General features: G+C 35.0%; 1 protein-coding gene across 1 annotated transcript in view; it reads left to right on the top strand.

The window, feature by feature from the left end:
- The window catches only part of scyl2 (SCY1 like pseudokinase 2), a 29466-nt gene extending 8537 nt beyond the window's left edge, over positions 1-20929 (top strand). The window contains exons 2-18 of the mRNA XM_079399781.1: positions 3705-3900; positions 4764-4921; positions 7684-7828; positions 8355-8504; positions 8597-8818; positions 9289-9405; positions 9555-9680; positions 10215-10391; positions 12370-12492; positions 12685-12798; positions 12906-13038; positions 13212-13330; positions 13464-13564; positions 14188-14260; positions 14347-14436; positions 14567-14686; positions 18477-20929. Of these exons, the coding sequence (XP_079255907.1) occupies positions 3724-3900; positions 4764-4921; positions 7684-7828; positions 8355-8504; positions 8597-8818; positions 9289-9405; positions 9555-9680; positions 10215-10391; positions 12370-12492; positions 12685-12798; positions 12906-13038; positions 13212-13330; positions 13464-13564; positions 14188-14260; positions 14347-14436; positions 14567-14686; positions 18477-19109 (2778 nt within the window). The 5' untranslated portion in view covers positions 3705-3723 and the 3' untranslated portion in view covers positions 19110-20929. The remainder of the gene's footprint in view (positions 1-3704; positions 3901-4763; positions 4922-7683; positions 7829-8354; positions 8505-8596; positions 8819-9288; positions 9406-9554; positions 9681-10214; positions 10392-12369; positions 12493-12684; positions 12799-12905; positions 13039-13211; positions 13331-13463; positions 13565-14187; positions 14261-14346; positions 14437-14566; positions 14687-18476) is intronic.
- The last annotated feature ends 125 nt before the right edge of the window (positions 20930-21054 follow it).

Here is a 21054-nt window from a genome sequence, read left to right as displayed (position 1 = left end):
GTACCAGGCATCGTAATGTTCCAAGATGATCTTAGGCTTGATCATCCTGAGGTTTTTCTTGACCCATTAGTGGGTAACTCACAAGTTGAATTAATGAGTGTTTCATTGTGGACCTGTACCAGGTGATTTGGATTCAATTCGGATTTTAGTGAAATCCGGAAGGGGTGAATGTAACGAGTTATAGTGAATACAATTTGAATGTAGCACATTGTTTTTCACTAAAATCCTTTTTATTGTCTTACAGGTTTATTTGTTATTGTATTATTGATTTATTTCTGTTTTCCTTCGAGCAATATTGGTCGATTCTGCTGTTCAATGTTTAGAGACTTTTATTTTGAAAATTTCTGCTGGCGCCCTATTGACGCCATTTTCAAGTGAGTGCGCGCTTCTCATCAGTTCGCATTGTATATGCTGGTGAGAGGTAAGCTGTTGTCAGAGCTCTTAATTTTATGAGTCAATTAGGGTTGCAAAGTGAATAAATCGACTAAATATTCTATTGTAAATACTACTGAGACTATATGCTGTGTTCTGTTATAAGTTTTATGCGCGAGTGGATTAAGAATGTTAAGTTATATCATGTGGGCCGGATGATATGATATTGGCATGGTTTTGAGTCATTAATTAGCTAATAAATATTATATCATACAGGATTGTCTTTATGGAATGCCCCTGAGAGAGAGATATGAACTTTATTCATGTTAATCCACAGGTATTTCACTTTTCTTCTATATTCATGTTAATACTATAAGGGTTCAGTGTTAACGGTGTTTTTCTCAATTGTTACACTCAATTGTTAAAATGTGTTCGCATTGTATATGCTGGTGAGAGGATTGTCTTTATGGAATGCCCCTGAGAGAGAGATATGAACTTTATTCATGTTAATCCACAGACGGAGTGAAGTCAATGCTGGGCGTGGCTGTCAATAAATCCTCTTTTGGTGAACACAAGTGAAAGTGTCCTGAGCCTTCTTACACACAACGCAGATGATAGTAGCAGCGGTCAGCAAAGGACCGGTTACATTAGCAACCATTACAAGAGACTGCTTCATATATTCAGCTGACAGAACAGTGGATTCTTCTTCTCCTACAAAATCTTTGAGATGCTGTCAGCATGAATACCTAGTTTATTTTGAGCCTGGATCACTTGGATCCTGCTGAAAATTCACAGTGACAGATTTTCAGATGCATTTAGGTCTATTTTTGTCTATTTTATCTTAGCAGTCTACTCATCGGTATAATTAAATGCGTCAAGTTTAAGATCGGTTGTTATCTTGGAGTTGTTCTCAGAGTGAACATTTAGTGTTATTTTCCCAGAATAAAGCCTGCAAAGACTTGTGCTCGGCTGTCAATCAAAACTGACCTCTGGACAGTTCAGTGGTTTGTAAAAGGTTCAATACAGTCCTCTGTTGATGGATTGATACTTGATTTTTAAAGAGCCAGTTCACTCAAAATGATTTACTTGTTACAAAGTTGTACACGGTTCTTTCTTCTGTGGAGCACAAAAATATATATTACTGAAAAATATTTCAGTTTGGTTTTGTACATAGTATGAATTTCTGTGGGCTGTTTTGTACAGACATTTTTGTGATTTGAACAAATCCTGAACTGTTAAACTAGGTATATAACTCATCCAGTGTTATTTTAGTATTATGTACATATTATTATTATTAATGTTTTGAATTAGCTTTTATTGTCATACTTCATTTTAATTTGAAAAATGTTTAGTAATTTATTTAATTTTTATTTAATTTAATTTGTTTCCCATTATTAGTTTATTTATTTCCCATTAGTAGTTTTAGTGCTTCAACCTAAACTAATTGGAAATACTGCAGTGAAGTTACATTATTTATATATATATATATACACACACATTATCTCACAAAAGTGAGTACACCCCTCACATTTTGGCAACCATTTTAGTACATCTTCTCAAGGCACAATACTATAGAAATTAAACTTGGATATATATTAGAGTAGGCAATGTGCAACTTGCATAGCGATAAAGATTTACTGTCCTCCGAAAGTAGCTCAACATACAGCCAGTATTGTCAAAAAAGCTGGCAACAAAAGGGAGTACACCCTAAGTGATAACAGCTATACGTCATTTAACCACGCAAAGCCACATGTCTTATTCATCATGTTTTTGTCTGCTTGACAGGACCATACAAATTTGTGTATCTTGTATTAGAGCAGTTAAAATTTGGTGCTTTGAGAACAATTCTTTCCTAATGACCACTGGATCTTCAACCTGGCACCTCATGGCAAAGAATTCTCTGAGGATTTGAGAATTAGAATTGTTGCTGTCCACAAAGATGGCCAAGGCTATAAGAAGTTCAGTAACACCCTGAAACTGAGTTACAGTACAATGGCCAGTGTCGTACAGAGGTTTTCCAAGACGGGTTTCACTCAGAAGAGGCCTCGCAAGAGTCGATCAAAGATGTTGAGTCTTTGTGCTGTGTCAGGTGCAGAAGCTGGCTTCAAAAAACAGACGCATGAGTGCTGCCAGCATTGCTTTAAAGGTTGCAGAAGCAGAAGGTCAGCTTGTCAGTGCTCAGATCATACGCCACACACTGCAACAAATCGGCTTGCATGGCCATCGTTCCAGAAGGAAGCATCTTCTGAAGCTGGCTCACAAGAAAGCCCGCAAGCAGTTTGCTGAAGGCAACCTCTCTAAGAGCATGAATTACTGGAATCATGTGCTGTGGTCTGATGAGTCTAAGGTAAACTTGTTTGGCTCAGATGGTGTCCAGCATGTGTGGCAACGCCCCGGTGGGAGTGCCGAGAAAATTGCGCCTTGCCTACAGTCAAGCATGGTGGTGGTAGCATCATGGTCTGGGGCTGCATGAGTGCTGCTGGTACTGGGGAGCTGCGGTTCATTGAGGGAAACATGGATTCCAACATGTACTGTGACATACTGAAGCAGAAGATGATGCCCTCCCTTCAGAAACTGGGCCGAACAGCAGTTTTCCAACTTCTATACAAGCTGCACATTGACTACTCTAAAATATATCCAAGTTTAATTTGTGTAGTATTGTCCCTTGACAAGATATACTAAAATTGTTGCTGAAATGTGAGGGGTGTACTCACTTTTGTGAGATACTGTATAAGAAAAATCAATAATTTTCACCCATGCAATGTATTTATATATCTATATCTATATATCTATCTATAGAGATATATAGATAGATATAAATACATTGTATGGGTCAAAATTATTGAATTATCTTTTATGCCAAAAATTATTAGGATATTAAGTAAATATCATGTTCCATGGAGATATTTTGTAAATTTCTTTCCGTAAATATTAAAACAAAACTTAATTTTTGATTAGTAATATGCATTGCTAATAACTTAATTTGGACAAATTTAAAGGCAATTTTCTCTATTTTTTTTTTTTTTTTTTGCACCCTCAGATTCCAGATTTTCAGATAGTTCTATCTCAGCAAAATATTGTCCTATCCTAACAAACCACACATCAATGGAAAGCTTATTTATTTATCTCAATTTCAAAAAACTTACATGTTTTGTGGTCCAGGGTCACATATATTATATATTTGCTGTATTATATTTTATTTTATTTCAGCTTTATTTCAGTTAACAAATAAAGCTGTTGGGCAAAACCCTCTTTGCCCAACAGGAAGCATGACAACGTGATGAAATAACTCGCAAAGCCTCCTAACTCAAAGTTTCTACTTCCTGTTGCAGGTTGACAGCCAGTAGAATCATGGAGTCCATGCTCAATAAACTAAAGAGCACCGTCACCAAGGTGACAGCTGATGTGACCAGTGCTGTCATGGGGAATCCTGTCACGAGGGAGTTTGAGGTGGGCCGACATATCGCCAGCGGGGGTCCAGGAATGAGCTGGAGGATCTACAACGGCACCAAAAAATCCACCAAACAGGTGCGTGGGTTATTTATTGTAGTCACTTCTATTAGTCTTTTTCATGTATACAGTATCTCACATAATGACATGATCATGTTTGATGTTAGTAAGTTGTTTACGGTAAAAGAGGAAGTATTTAAGCTAGAAAATGCACAACACAGTTTTATAGAATTATGAAATTTTCATGACTTTACAGAATGTTCACCTTTATCAGGAGAGTTCTTGCTTCTTCACATTGCCTCAATCTTGCGTTTGTTAATCACGTACATTGTTTTTAAATGAGTTCGTAGCCATCAAAATAAAATAATTTAGATGGCTAATACAGATGTGGTTTTGTTTGAAATTGCAAATGATTTATATGTTGAAAGTACATATGTACAGATATTATTGCAAAATTAATATGAATGTAAATCTTTTCTATATATTGTTTGTTGATTTTGCAGATGAACAGGTAGTTTTGCAAATTATATATATATATATATATATATTTCTTTTTTTTATTTTTTTATTTTATTTTATTTTTTTATAAAATAATTTTGATTGTACAGATAAACAGATATTATTTCAAAATAAATATAAATTTAAATATTTGTAAATAAATTTGTGGAATGTACCGACATTTGTTTGCAAAATAAATATAAATGTAAATTTATATTTATTAATGAATACATTTTTGATTGCATTTCATGTAGGTACTTTGTTTGAATTTGTGTCTATGTTATATATATATATATATATATATATATATATATATATATATATATATATATATATATATATATATATATATATATATATATATATTTATTTAAAAAAAATTTTGTGCGTGTTCAGCCATTAAAATGTTACACTGCTAGAAAATTAGCTTTCTGTTTCCCCAGGAAGTGGCAGTCTTTGTGTTCGATAAGAAGATCATTGATCGCTATCAGAAGTTTGAGAAGGATCAGATCATTGATTCGCTGAAGAAAGGAGTTCAACAGCTGACGCGATTACGACATCCGCGCCTCCTCACGGTTCAGCACCCACTGGAGGAGTCCAGGTGACAACTTGCTACAACACAGACTGTGTTTTAAAACCTAGTGAGCTGTCTACATGGACAGCATTTTGCCCAGCTTAGACAAATATGCGTATGATGCCCAAAAATGTTTTCTAGGTCAGCTCATTACTTTTTGAACAAAACCAGTGTTATCATTACCGCACTTCATTTTTTTTTAATCCACTTTGAAGTTTCTTATCAGTTTTATTCCATAAATCAAAGCAAAAATAAATCAGAGGCAAAGAATCTACTCTAAATAAAAGAGTTCAGAGCTTTTTCTTTATTTAAAATTTGGCTCCTGTGCTGCTACAATCAATATTTGTCTGTGTGGAAGCATGAGATCAAAAGCAGCAGTTCGTCTGTGGAAAATCTCTCCTGAATAATACATGGATCTCTTAGGAGATGTGAGACTCAAGCTCCAATCCAGAATCTAATCTTGCTGTCTGCGGTCTACATTTTGTCCTCACTAAACACGATGCAATAAGATTCCAGGACAAGCAATTTGTCCGTTCACACCAGACGCGACAAAGCAACAAGACGCAACCAAACCAAATACAAAACAGAAGAGCGTGTGAGCGAGCTCTCTTTTTTCTCACAATCAGTGACTGATAAAATCCTTGGCACGAAATCATCTTGTTTGCTGATGTAGAGTTCACAAAGTTGGACGTACTTGTGTCCTTAATGACTTTTTTAACTATTAATGATTATTTTTTTTCATATTACATATTTTAGTAGTCATATAAATTAAATATAATTTAAAAGCTTAAAATTCATCCTCTGAAAACTGTTTTGAAATCAGTACTGAAATGGTTCTTTAAATTCTTTTAACGGGCTCCTCCCCCTAGTGGGTGGTGTCAGGTGTCATATTACAAATTTGCTACAGTATTTTATAATCAAACCTTTTGAAATTATGACTATATATATATATATATATATATATATTATATATTTATATATTACACATTTTATATATATATATATATATATATATATATATATATATATATATATATATATATATATATATATATATATATATATATATATATATATACATACATACATACATGCATACATATCTCGTTGGAAAGGTTTTTGTCTCAAGGTTGAGCTTTCAAACTATTAATTACTATATAATATTGTGACAGAAGTGCTTAAATTTGTGGCATCCAAAAATAAGTGTTGTCAAATGATTAATCGCGATTAATTGCATCCAAAATAAGTTTTTGTTTACATAATATGTCTGTGTACTGTGTATATATATATGATGTATATATAAATACACACACGCAGTATATATGTTGAAAATATTTACATGTGTATACGTTAATATATTTACATTATTATATTTTGTTATAATATATTAAATAAATTTGTAAAATAATATTAAATATATTTAATAAACATAACATATTTATATATTAAATATAACATAACAACATATTTTTATTAAATACATGCATGCGTTTGTATTTATAGATACATAATAAATATACACGGTATACACACACATTATGTAAACACACTTATTTTGGATGCGATTAATAACTTGACAGCACTAAAATAAATTCATTAGAGTTTGGGCGTCAACTGGTGGCTATTTTTCATATGGTGTCTAAACAATCTCACAGGAACTTACATTTTGTGATTTCAACTTCAAATTTGGAACATAACTTTGAAGTTGAAATCACAAAGATTTTGATTCCTGTGAGATTTTTTCTTAAATATTTATTTGATATAAAATAGAAACATTTGAGTATAGTATGTTTTCTTTACAGTAAATTTGCTGGCAGCTGCAACGTAGAGGAAATAGAAACCATTTATCCTATATATTATATATACCATAATTCTGTGTTGCTAGTCATACTTAGCTGTCATGCCTGGTTAGCATAAAAAAACATATTGCATCAAAAGCAAATAGTCTATTATAATCAGTGTTCACATACTATAGTAATAACTATACATTTTTAATTATCGTTATGATTCTATGAGAATTAATTTTACACAGAAGAACAATATAATTTGAAGCAGTTTCAGAGTGTTTTTCCTCCAGCTGATGAATGATAAAAACCATTGACAGCCAATCAGAGTCCCTTGATGCAAACAGGCCTCAACTGTCATGGACCTTCAGAAGCGACTGATTTGAAATGCTTTATTGATCATACATGTGCACCACACCAATTGCATTGCTTTAGTGAATTTAGTGATAAAACAACAAAGTGGGTGCGAATAAACAATGTTGCCAGTGGGCACAATGTATTCTTTGTCATTTCCCGCCTCAGTTCATTCAAGTAGTCTGACATTAGCACGTTGCTATTTTGCTGATATTTCGATACTCTTATAAGCACACAAATTAAAAATTGTTGTACCGCATAAAATATTAAAAAAATCAAATTGTCCTTCATTACAATGCTCCATCCACCATCTTGCATGAAAAATGTCATTGTTGTGCATTCTGGGATTGCTTTATTTAGTAAGTATGCATGTGATGCTGCTTTAGATTGGGTCAAAATTAAGTATCTTATGTGCGTTAATAACTGGATACATGTCTATGATGGGAAATAAAAAAAAATGTTGCCTAGGTGGGCAGCTCACTAGTTTTTGAAACAGACGATCAGTCTTTTACACAAACACTGGAAATATACAGAGAAAACGGCTATGTAAATCAGAAATGTCACAAACACAGTCAGTTACTTTCTGTGTTTTTTTTTTAATCTGTCTGTCATTACTGTTCTCACTGGATGTCCTTGTCTCTTTATCTCTAGAGACTGTCTGGCTTTCTGCACAGAGCCTGTGTTTGCCAGTCTAGCGAATGTGTTTGGCCAGTGGGACAACGTCCCTAGTCCTGTTCCCACAGACATCAAAGAATACAAACTCTACGACGTTGAGACCAAATACGGCTTAATGCAGGTGAGGCATTTCTTATACAGCTAAAAAGAGGTGCTTTTTTCTTTTGAGTTAGTAGAGCCTCTGTGTAAAAATGAAATGTCATCTCAAAGTGACAAGGAAAAAAACTGCAGCTCACACACATTTTTACTTCATATTTGTATAGCATATAATGCAATTTAACATATTTTTTATTATACTATTTTTATATTAAATTGTTGCTTTTTTGATAAATGAATAAAACTGAAGGTTTTTTTTTTCTTTAATTTATTTGCAAATAATTTTTTGTGGGAATCTTTTTTTTTTTTTTTTTTTTACACACATTCTCTTATATAGGACCAAAAATATTCTAGGATAAAAATGATTAAAATAATTAAATAAATGTAAACAATTAAAATGTCTTAATATAATTATTAAATAAATATAAATAAATATTATTTTACAAAATACTTTTTTTTTTTTTTTTTTATATACAAGTACTGCCTTTTTGTTTGAGTTTTGTTGCTAATGAAATATTTCTCTCTTTGTCTCTCTCTGTTTTCTTTCTCAGGTCTCAGAGGGTTTGTCGTTCCTCCACAGCGGGGTTAAAATGGTTCATGGTAACTTGTGTTCAGAGAACATCATCTTGAATAAGAGCGGAGCCTGGAAGATCATGGGCTTTGACTTCAGTATCTCCTCTAGTAACCCGTCTGACGCTGAGGTTAGAAACAGCCGTTGTTACCTCTAAAGTCCCAAAGAAAGAACTCTGTTGTCTGCTGTCTCTTAACATAGTTATGTGTTTCTGCCTTTTAGCCCAAGTATGTTTGTAAAGAGTGGGACCCCAATCTGCCGCCTCTCTGCCTCCCGAACCCTGAATATGTCGCTCCTGAGTACATCCTGTCCGTCAGCTGTGACGCAGCCTCTGATATGTACTCACTTGGTGTATTGATCCACGCCGTGTTTAATGAAGGCAAGCCTGTCTTTCAGGTCAACAAGCAGGACATATTTAAGAGCTTCAGCCGACAACTGGACCAGGTGAAGAGTCCACACAGCAATTTTAATGCATTGTTTTCCTGTTTTAAGCGCATTGCCTTCACATTTTGTTCGAAAAACAGCTTTTCACAGTGAAATAGTGCTATTATGGGACCCAAGGCTTGCAGTTAATTGGTAATTACCAATATAATAATTAAAAGAACCATAATATACTTGGGTAGACTGCATAGAATTAATACCACATCAGAATAGCCTCAACATTCAGCTCTTGCTAGTTATCGTACCCTAAAACATAATTATAGCATGGTTCAAATCATACTTATCTGACTGCCATCAGTTCGTAGCAGTGAATGAAGAGGTATCATATCGATCACAAGTGCAGTATGGAGTACCTCAAGGCTCAGTACTAGGGCCGTTACTTTTCACGCTTTACATGTTACCCCTGGGAGATATGGTATTGTGACATCCCATAAACATGTGAATCTCATTATGTTCCTCATTCTAATGCGTAGCTGAGCCATCTGAGTCCAGGATTATTGAGTCAGATCCCAGAGGAGGTCAGGGAACATGTGAAGATGTTGCTCAGTGTCACCTCAAACGTGCGTCCAGATGCAGATCAGATGACAAAGGTCAGATCTTACTGTCTTTACTGATTTTCTTCTACTTTTTTTTCATTAAAGTATAAGTCCTGAAAAAGAATTACCACACATGATGTTAACATTATGGTTTAAGACTATGAGAGTGAAATTCTGACTTTTCAGTGTATGTGTGCGCACAGATTCCCTTCTTCGACGATGTTGGAGCGATGACCCTTCAGTACTTTGACTCGCTTTTCCAACGGGACAACTTACAGAAGTCTCAGTTCTACAAAGGTCTCCCCAAAGTTCTGCCCAAGTTGCCCAAGGCAAGAACAAATATATGCACAAAGAAATTCAGCTTGAAAATGGAATGGGAAAAGGAACACTTAAATTTGCAGTGCATTTAACAAGTGAAACTAGCAATATTATGATTGGATTGGGAAAAGTAGGCTTTTATTCTATATATAATAAAGTATCTGGTAACACTTTAGTATTGGGACCAGTTTTCACTATTAACTAGTTGCTTGTTAGCATGCCTATTATTAACATATTGACTGTTTATTAGTATTTATAAAGCACATATTCTGCATGACCATATTCTACATCCCTAATCCTACCCAATACCTAAACTTATTAATAGTAAGGTAGTTGTTAAGCAGCCAATTAGGAGTTTATTAATGCTAAAGTCATAGTTTATGTTTTGTTAAATAACCAGAATTGGACCTTAAAATAAAGTGTCTCAATATTTGAGGTGTATGCCTGAAATAAATTTAAATGTCACAGGAGTCCAAAGTTCTGTGATGTTTTTGTTCATGTATTTTATGGCATTAAGTTAATTGCCTGTTGTTTTCTCTCCTCAGAGAGTGATAGTATACAGAATCCTCCCGGCGCTCACGTCTGAGTTTGTGAATCCTGACATGGTTCCGTTCGTTCTTCCAAATGTGCTGCTCATCGCTGAGGAGTGCACAAAGGAGGAATACATCCGCCTCGTTCTCCCAGACCTCACCCCAGTTTTCAAACAACAGGAGCCAGTACAGGTACACACACACATATTACTAATGCATTCCCCATCCCACTCAAAGCATTATGTACCAGTAAAATTAACCCATGTTATTAATCCAACCTCATGAAACCCATTCTGCCTCCACTCCACATATTAGCTCACATATTAGAGTACTAAGCTGACACTTAACCTTTCTGGCCCTGTCCACACATGACTTGCAATGGCTGCCACATGCCTATGTAATCCATAAGGTTCAAATTTGTAATTATTTTTTGTGTTTCATGCTATCAGGCTAGCAACATGGTGAGTGAGGTTTAAACTTTTGTCTTTGTGGTAGTTTATTTCATCGTAATATTTATATTTAGTATCAAACGTAGTATTCAAACAATTAATCACCATTAATCACATCCAAAATAAAAGTTTTTTTTTTACATAATGTGTGTGTACTGTGCAGATTTATTATGTACATATAAATACACACACATACAGTATATATTTTGAAAATAATTATATGTATATATTCGAAGAGTTTATTTGCAAAAACAGTTAGCTTCCTTTTTAAAAGTGCTGTATGTAAGCTGTTGACTCTAATAAAGCATAAAAATACCATAATATGTTTGCAGATATTTAAGAAACATGCTAAATTAACACTTGTTTATCTGAAAAACAATGCCACAGTCAGTTATTCTCCTTTGAAAATGTGCGTTCCCTCTCAGAATGTCTGTCTCTTGTTTTGGTCTGTGTAACCCGCCCACTGCCAGTTTACCCAATTGCATTTCGGCACCCCGGGTTGCCAGTTAGCGGAAAACACAGCGCATTTAATTTCAGTCACGGAAGCTGCCAAACAAAAGGGGTCGGTTGGTGTAGTCAATCTGGCAACCTGCCTGTGTGTCAAGTCTGAGGAGGACTTTGGACTGCAAAACCTAGTTCAACCACTAGGTCTCAATCCTACATACAGCACCTTTAACAATTTTCAAAAATCATGTTTTTTTCATAGTGCATTCCAATTAATCTCAATCAAAATGCAGTTGGGTTATTTTGATTAAATTTAATAAATAACTAAAAAATACAGATAACTAACACAAAAAAAAACAATAAAAACATGACAACATAATAAAAAACATGATTTTAGACAATTTAAAAACTTCAAAGTTTTTGCAAATAAACTCTTCATTTATATTAATATATTTTATATTATATATAAATCTATTTAATATATAAACAAAATAATTTTCTGAAAATATATACATGATATACATGCATTTATGTATGTGTGTGTGTATAAAAAAAAAATATATATATATATCTATACATACATGCATGCATGCATGCATACACACACACACACACACACACACACACATATATACCTGTGTTTGTGAATATATGTATGTATATACATACACAGCACACATGTATTATGTAAACAAAAACTTTTATTTTGGACTGATAATATAAATTGTGCTTTCAAACAGTTAATTGTGATTAATTGTTTGACAGCACTATTTCTATTGTCATAAGTTTATTAGTATTTTGGTTGCACTTGTTTGTTTCCACCGTTTGCACTGATCTTTAAATGTGGTTTTCATGATTGTGTTTGGTTGTTGTTATTTTGTTTTGTTTGTTTAACATTGTTTTATTTTTTTTCAAAGTTTATTTATAAAGCACTTTTAAAAACAAAGTGTTTACCAAAGTGCTGTACAAGCATACTCAGTTTAAAACAACAGACACATAAAAACAAACATAAGACCAACAAAATCATAAACGCCTGCTCTCATACGGTGTTAAAAGCCAAAGAGTATAGATGAGTTTTGAGATTAGATTTAAAAACAGAAAGTGTTTGGGCCTGCCTACCATGGAGAGTTGTTTTTTTGTTTAAAGTTGTTATATTTTATCCTTTTGTTTAGCATTGTGTTTTTGTTTTGTTTTGCTTTGTTTATTTTTCTAGTGATACATATTCATTTGTTGGCTCTTAGAAATCGTATTTACTTAATTCTCTTTCATATGTCCAGATCCTGCTGATATTTCTACAAAAGATGGACCTACTTTTGACCAAAACGCCTCCTGAAGACATCAAGAACAGCGTTCTGCCCATGGTGTACAGAGCGGTGGAGGCCCCCTCTATTCAAATACAGGTGATGACCACACCATAAACTTGTTTGGATGAGAAAAATGTATTTACTTATCAAGTTGTTTTAATTAATATCTTCAGTAACTGTTTATTGTCCAATTGATGTAGTTTAAGGCACCCCAGCAGCTGAATCATTTATTTCTGACATTTAGGTATTTTAAAGTATAACAACTGTTTTTGTTCTTTTCCTAAACAGGAACTTTGTCTAAATATCATTCCCACATTTGCCAATCTAATTGAGTACCCATCCATGAAGAATGCACTTATTCCTCGTATCAAATCTGCTTGTTTACAGACATCCTCACTAGCGGTTTGTGTCCTTATGCCTCTTTTATGTTTCCAGTAACATGAGTGAATATCAGTGATCAGTTTGGAAGAGTAGTTATGAGTTTTTAAGAATAATTTCTCCTTTTTCAGGTGAGGGTGAACTCTTTGGTGTGCCTAGGCAAGATTCTGGAATACCTGGATAAATGGTTCGTCATCGATGAAATTCTACCATTCCTGCAACAAATTCCATCCAAGGAGCCAGCTGTGCTCATGGGCATTCTGGGTAATTAATTTTGTCTCAAAAGAACATAAAATTATTTAAATTAGTATTATATAGAAGTCCTTACAACATCTTTGTCTGCATTTTTATTTATTCCTTATTTGAAATAGAATTTCCAACATTACCTTAATCTACGTTTCATTTAAAGATGATATATAGGATGTGTCACTTTTTAGGAATCTACAAGTGCACTTTCACCCATAAGAAACTGGGCATCCCAAAAGAGCACCTGGCTGGAAAGAGTTTACCTCATCTGGTCTCACTTAGTATTGATAACAACCTTAACCTTAACCAGGTGAGAACACACATTCACTCAACACATAAACTCTTCTTGTTCATCCTCAGATCATGAACTTGATTCAGTGTCACTTCAGTTGTACAGATTCTGTTCACACATTTTTAAACAGTTTTCTGTCTCTGTGTTTCAGTTTAACTCTTTCATGGCTGTGATCAAGGAAATGTTGAATCGCATGGAGGCGGAGCATAAAACCAAATTAGAGCAATTGCACATCATGCAGGAGCAGCAAAGGTGCCATTTCAGTTATTTATCTGTTCATTGTGTTTATTCCTTATAGCAGTGAAATTCTACATCGAGCTGTTCACATTCTTAGATTTTGCTGACTGTTAAGTGGAATATTTCCATCATTAAGCCTGGTCCACACTGCAATTTACTCTGCCGCTGCTGAACATGATGCGGATCTGACATGCATGTTCGTAGTTTCATTCGTGCTTTATTTGAAATGATATAGGCTACAGTAATAACAGCTGACAGGAAAATACATTTTTACTGACACATGGCCTGACAGCATCTCATCTGATGTTCACTGATGTTCTACTGAAGCTCCTCGTGTCCTGTTTTCTGCACTCATTTGACTAGCGCCTAGCTGAGAGGAGTGCATGTCTAAAAAGTCTCCTGTTTGATGTAAATAAACGCAAGAAAAAGAGACTGAAGCAGCAGTTGTGAACCCTAGCTCCACCCCAGCGTTAACTGTGTTAAATATTTTTAATGGCATTAAACTGGAAAAATTAATCTCCTGCGTTAACGTGTTAATTTTTACAGCACTAAATTATAGTAATTTTAACATGGCAAGATCACAACATTGTCCATACAAACAGTTGTTGACGTATGATTAAGTATTGTGTCTTTTTCAGGAGTTTAAACCTAAACCAGATGAACCAATCAGAGACTAAGAACACGCCCAGCCCAGCCACACAAGTCAGAGATGTGAGTAAATACACCTCCACAGTTTTGAAATGTTGCCACACTGTGAAGTTAACTGTAATTGTGTGTTTTTCTTTGCTTTCTAATAGATCGATGAGATCTTTGGTGGCAGTTCAGGAAGTGCAGGTGTGAATGGTAAAGAGAACGGTTCCGCATCAACCGTTTCACAACCCTCACGAGTGAGTACATCTTAATGATTTGGAATATTTTGGGATTGCATTGCTTAACCACGTGTTTTGCTGATGAAGCTCAGATGGTTTGACATTAGACGTGGTTGATGTACCAACTGTTGTTTGGGGTATTGTTCAGGTGTCTCTCACCCTGGAAGAAAAGCAGCGTTTGGCTAAAGAACAGGAACAGGCTGCCAAACTAAGAAGCCAGCAGCCACTGGCGCCACAGAGTGTCAAAGCAGCCACAACACCACCTCAGGTAACACATACACTGTGCAGAGATATCATGGGAAACCTATTGTCACTTTCACACATGGAATTCAGTTTTGCAGTTAAATTAGTTGATTTAATTTTCCGGAGTAAGGTAAAATATCTCATATTTACACTAGCATTCACTTTGTATTATTTGTCATTGTATCTGTACCGGAAGTGTTGAAGCTGTATGTCACCTCAGAATGTTCAGTCATCTCTAAAAATAATCATTATAATAATTTGACGAGTTTTATTTTTTATTAAAAAATTATTTCACACATTGTCAGTGTTGCTACTAATTAATGATTTAAAGATGGCTACACCACTTGTGACAATTAAGAAAAAAGTAATAGAATAATTTCCTTGAAAACAGTTGATTTAAAAAAAAGCTGTAAAAAGCAATTGTTTTTTTAAAGCTGGATACACACACTTGTTAGCACTTTCATTTAAAAATTCTGGCTAAAAGACAGCAGATATCTTATGTTAGAATTCCTAGCCTTGGGCTTGAATCATTAATGTATGCTGTTCACTCATCGCATGATTACATGAATACAAAGAGTCCTATGTACTTGTCACCTCTAAATGGGAAAATGCTATTGCATGCATCCACAAAGACTGTATGTGTTACAGCAACCAGGGATAACAGAATCTTTATGGGAAATGGAGAGTCACATTTTGCTGGTTGAAGTACTATCTTTTTATATTGCTTGACTTTTATAGTTAAACAGCTTGGTTTTTGAAGTAAACATCAAGCCAGTCTCCCAACACACTCTAAAACTTCTTTTATAATTGACTCAAGAAATTTCTTCAAATGTACTCTTTTTATATGAGCTAATCAATCTCTATAGATATTTTGGTTTTTATTTGCTTGCGTAATTTTCTTTATGGTAAAAATGGTACATAACCTCCCTCCCCTCTGATTTTCACTATTTTTTGCTTCAAATCAAAGTTTGTTGATGTTGGTTGCTTCACGACTTTATATCGAGAATGTCTTGTTAAATCCCAATGGAAAAAATGAAAAGTGCTTCCAGAAGCAATGGATTTTTTTCAACAAGGAGTGTTAAAGGGGTCATATGATGTTGCTAAAAAGAACATTATTTTGTGTATTTGGTGTAATTCAATGTGTTTATGCGGTTCAAGGTTCAAAAAACGCATTATTTTCCACATACTGTACATTATTGTTGCTCCTCTATACTCCGCCTTTCTGAAACGCAGCGATTTTTACAAAGCTCATCGTTCTGAGAAGCAAGGTGTGCTCTGATTCGTCAGCTATCCAGTGCGTTGTGATTGGCCGAATACCTCAAGCGTGAGACGGAAATGTTAGCCCCTCACCATGTTGTGATGCCGTGTCCCGGCGCGACGAGACTAAAACAATAAAACCCACAATAAACTAGGCATTTGTTGCATTCAGTGAGGACATAATTACTGAATATAATGACTCATACGGTCTTTTTACGCGTTGCATCACGCCACGTAAACATAACACCATGTCTGTATCTATGATCATAGAAGCGCCAAACAAGCACTACTCTACACTGCCCAAAACTTGCGTTTGAATAGTCAGTAGCAAATTCTTTAAATATCAAAACATACTTACAGGCTGAGAGTCAGAAGCACCAGATTGTCCTTGCGATGTTGGAATTGCTGTTCACAGCATAGTGTTCACATTGTAGGCTACTCTCTCCCAGGATCAGGAAATAGTCCTCCATAAAATGTTGCACACACTCAAATATTTGTTGTACTGTTCTGGTTACAATGGGTAACACTTTCTAATAACTTTCATATAAATCATTAACAAACATTATATAATAATGTATTATAAATTATGTAATTTCTTCTAAAATCATTTGTAGATTTTTAAAAAGTACATGATTGTATGTATGTACATACGTTTAATGACATTTGTAAGCATTTCAGTTTACATTAAAATAATCTGTTATTCATTAAATAATGTTTAATAAGTACATTTGTAAACATTATCAAGCTTATCTTGTATTTCTAGCTATGTCAATGTATATTAACTAATTATCTGTTAAGCATTATATAATGTTTAATGATTTATGAAAGTTATTGGTAACCCTTTACAATAAGGTGTCATTTGTTAACAGTAAATGCATTTACTAAGATGAACAATAAATTTATTACAGTATGTATTCATCTTTGTTAATGTTAGTTAATACAAATACAGTCGTTCATTGTTCGTTCACAGTGCATTAACTGATGTTAACAAACACAACTTGTGATGTTAATTTCAGCATTTACTAATGCATTATTACAATTACCGAAGCTTAATAAATGCTGTAGAAGTATTGTTCATTCTTAGTTCATGTTAACAAACATTGTTAACATATCAACCTAACTGTAAAGTGTTACCAAGTTATTATAAACTGTTACCGTAAAAATGTATAAATGTACATTGAATTAGAAAAATGAAAGCTTTGCTAGATGTACAATGCTAATAACTATGAAAGTGTGTTATCACTGTCAGTGAACAGTAGGGTTGGGTATCATTCGCACGCACAAAGCAATCAAGCAACAGCAATGAAAGAGCACTTCGACCAATCAGAGCGCTGGGTTCGTTCCCCATCTAGCAAGTGGGATGATTGACAAATGCGTAGACCTATCATTAAAAAGAGACTACAAATAGACAGCAAAACAAAATCCCGCTCTGTCTCGTACCTTTTTTACTCCCGCCGTCTGATTTCTTAAAAGAGGACAGTACACACGGTACTTACAACTAAGGTAAACGGGTTGGGGTGGATGTGGAAAGTTAAAATGTTGAGTTGAGTTAACTTAATCCTCTGGAGTCGACGTGATCGCATTGATATTCAAGACGAACTGTGAATAGAGTAAAAGCACACATTCATATTCAGTTCAGATATAAACACTGATGTTGATGGTAGCGATCAAAATAGACCTTTTGAAAGTTAACTGGCGCTTCAAATAACGACCGATTGCATTGTTTCGCCATTAGGTGGTGAAAAGTGACTTAAATGTATTTGTGATTGAATCAAGAGATTTGTTTAAAAACGCTGATTCATCCAGTAAAGAAACAATAATACAAGTATTTATGAGTGAGACATTAAATCATTCATTCAAACCACTTTTTCATCATTTTAATATGAACTAAATATATTATAAATACATATTAATTTAAATGTTTAATAATTTGTTCAAATTAAACACTTTTAAATAAGACTGCAGCAATGATATTTTGTCACACATTATTTTGTTTCGTGGTAGAATCGTGATCTCTGTTTGAGACAAAAAAATCGTGATTCTCAATTTATCCAGAATCGTGCAGACCTTTGGTAAATATCTAACATGAATAACGTTATCCTAACACTATATAATTTTCAAGCTAGTTTGCCTATTCACCAGGCATTTAAGTTGGCAAAGTAGTGTAAAGTTATGTGCTCGGTGACAGAAAAGTGTGTGTGTTCATGCCTTGCAGCTAAAAAAACCCCATTGCCATCTCACAAGTGGTACTCCAAAAAAAGTTCAAAGGTTGGCAGGTCTGTTATTGGATGAATCCGTGTTTTTGAATGAATCTCTTGAATGAATGATTCAAAGACAAATACATTTTTAACAGCCCCCTTTCACCGCCTACAAAAAAAAGATGCGCACAGGAATTGATAGGCAGAATTAAATTTTTTTTATTAAGTATCCGATTCTGGAATTGGAATTGGTTTTCGGTACCCAACCCTAGTGAAAAGGGTGCATTTTGATTTTGGGATGTATGTACTATAACTAAAGAACTTATTTTTTTTTTTTTTTTTTGCTTTTTATTGTTCAAGGCAAAGGATCTGACCAGCAGTCTTCTGAACAACATGACATCTCTGAACCTCTCTTTGAACTCTGGGACCAGGACGATGCCCATCCAGGGCAGCACCATATCCTCTACCTTCCCAGCTGGACCCACCATGGGTGGAATGGGCACCGTGGGCGTCAGCAATGGTTTCAACTCACCCATGGGATTCCAGACGGGAGGTATGGGAATGGGCATGAGACCCGCTGCTCCAAGCCTCTACGGAGGCATGGCCACCACTTCCAGCACTCCAAATTTCAGTGCCCTCACCCAGAACCAAAACCAACCCAGCAAGTCTGCAGACATGTCCGCCCTAGACTCCCTCTTCACTTCTAGCAAACCCAAAGTCAGTATGAACCAAATGGCCCCTAAACCGGCCCCAGGAGCCACTGCTCCTTCCCCGTGGCTCAGTCAGTTTGGTACAGGCCAACCTACCCAGACTGCACCCATGCAGGTGACTCCAATGGGAATGACGGGAGTTCAAGGTGGTTTTGGAATGCAAGCAAACCCGTTCTTCAACCCTCAGAACTTCTCGCAACCTGTGGCCCCTTCAACAATGAATGCTGGGGTGGGGAAGCAAAGCGCTTCAGTCAACAACGATCTAAAGGACCTCTTCGGATAAAACATTTGCCTTTCGTTCGCGTTCCCCCTTGTGTGGGAATCAAAACGAAACAACATCAGCAGCGACGATGACAGTCGAAATTTGGTTGGATGGTTGAACATGGAAGACATCTTTGAAAGACAGTTTTTAAACATTATTCTGGTTTTTGACTTTTTTTTAGCCCATATCAATGGTGCACTTATCTTCTCAAGTGAATCAAAAGCAAACGGCACCAAACAAACATCATGTTTCTACAGAAAGCTTGGGCTCTTCCATCAAAAGCTGCTTCAATCGGTGGATGCCTTGCATTCGTTGTATCGTTGGACTTGACGCGTGCCCCAGAAGATACAAAAGGAGTAACAAACTCAAGTACTTTTGGTTTCATTTCCTTTTTGCTTGAGCCTCGCGTTCACCTCTCGCCTGAATGAGCCGACGTCCTCTACCAGAGCAAACGTCACCGATGGCCTCGGGATTTGCTGTTTTGCTGATGGTGTCTTGCAAAAGGAAGTCTCGACCATGCGATAAGTAAAGGAAGAGGTGGTGCAGTCCATAGTTTGGACCGGAATGAGTGTTTTTATAATTGTGTATATAATGTGTCTGGTGATTACTGTTTGAGTTTCATACTGATACATGATCCACTGAGGTAAAATATCTTAAAGGAAGAACAGTCTTCATACTGTAGGTGCACTAAATGTAATGGAGCTAAAAATATATATATAAAAAAATGTAGGTTTTGAGATGTTGTTGGGATATTATCAGTACTTTAAAGTGAGTTTGTGTAAACCCGAATCCATGAGCTTCATTCATGAAACACCTAGCAGATTTTTTTTTTTTTGGTAAATTTCTTTAAACTCTCTCGCGGAAAAAGGGTAATTTTAAAAGACAGTTAAATGTGCTTAATTATAAATAAATATGCATTACTGTAATATAGTAGTAAAGATTTAAAAACTTCTTCAGTATCATAATGCAAAAATACATACAATGATACATTTTTGTAACGTGAAAAGATTGATCAGACTTAAGAGTTGTTTGTTTGTTTGTTTCGTAATGAGAATTGCTAGGAAATTTGCATAATTGTCAACGTAGAGAGTTTAAAATGGGGCGTCTTTATGCAAAATATACAATTTGCGCATTTAGGTTTTGGGGATAAAATGCGTTTCCTGTAGTTATTTGGATAAATTGCAGCTATAAATGGTAAATTGTAGCATATTGTGTACAACCAAGTTGTAACAGAAGTGTTTCATGAATGAAGCCTGATACATTTGTTTCTCTTTCGGTCCTCTGTTGTTACTTCTACCCTGTGTTTGTTAAATCTGTATTATCTTGTAATGTGTTTCTTTGGGAAGTTACGAATCATTACATTAGGTCCACTTATTTTGTTTGTCTGTTGTCATCATATGGGCGGTTTCCTGTTGTAGGAAGTGACCAATTGAATTCCTTATCATGTGATTCCATATCATGACCAAACAGACTGCTGCAACACAGCAAATCACCAAAATGTGTATTATTTCTGAGAAAAAACATGAATGAAGTGTACAGTAAATAGAGGTGAACTGCCACTTAGTTTTTTTTTTAATACTGTTGCAAGTGAATCACTTTCCTGAGGAGAATCTTTACCCAGACAGGTTTTATTCAAAGGGAATGCTTCTTCTGGTCTTGTGAATGAGAGGCCTTATGTTGAGAGTTGTGCAATAACAGGTCTGTGATGGAGATTGTGAAAATATCTTTGTGTATGAGTGTTTCACTACATGCAGTTTTCAAATAGTCTCGATTAATGTAGATAAAACTGGGACTGGAAAGATGGTGATTTTGGAATCAAATAAATTGATTATTTAAAGGGTAATGGCTTTTCACTTCTGTCATTTATTTGTATTTTAAAGGTTAGTTATTATTGAAGCATAGAGGATGCTATTAAAGCATATGGCACTATAGAAGTAGAAAGAATGGAAAATAATTACACAAGCAT

Source organism: Barbus barbus (assembly GCF_936440315.1).
Source record: "Barbus barbus genome assembly, chromosome: 39".
Taxonomy (NCBI): Eukaryota; Metazoa; Chordata; class Actinopteri; order Cypriniformes; family Cyprinidae; genus Barbus; species Barbus barbus.
This window is presented reverse-complemented; position numbering and strand designations above follow the sequence as displayed.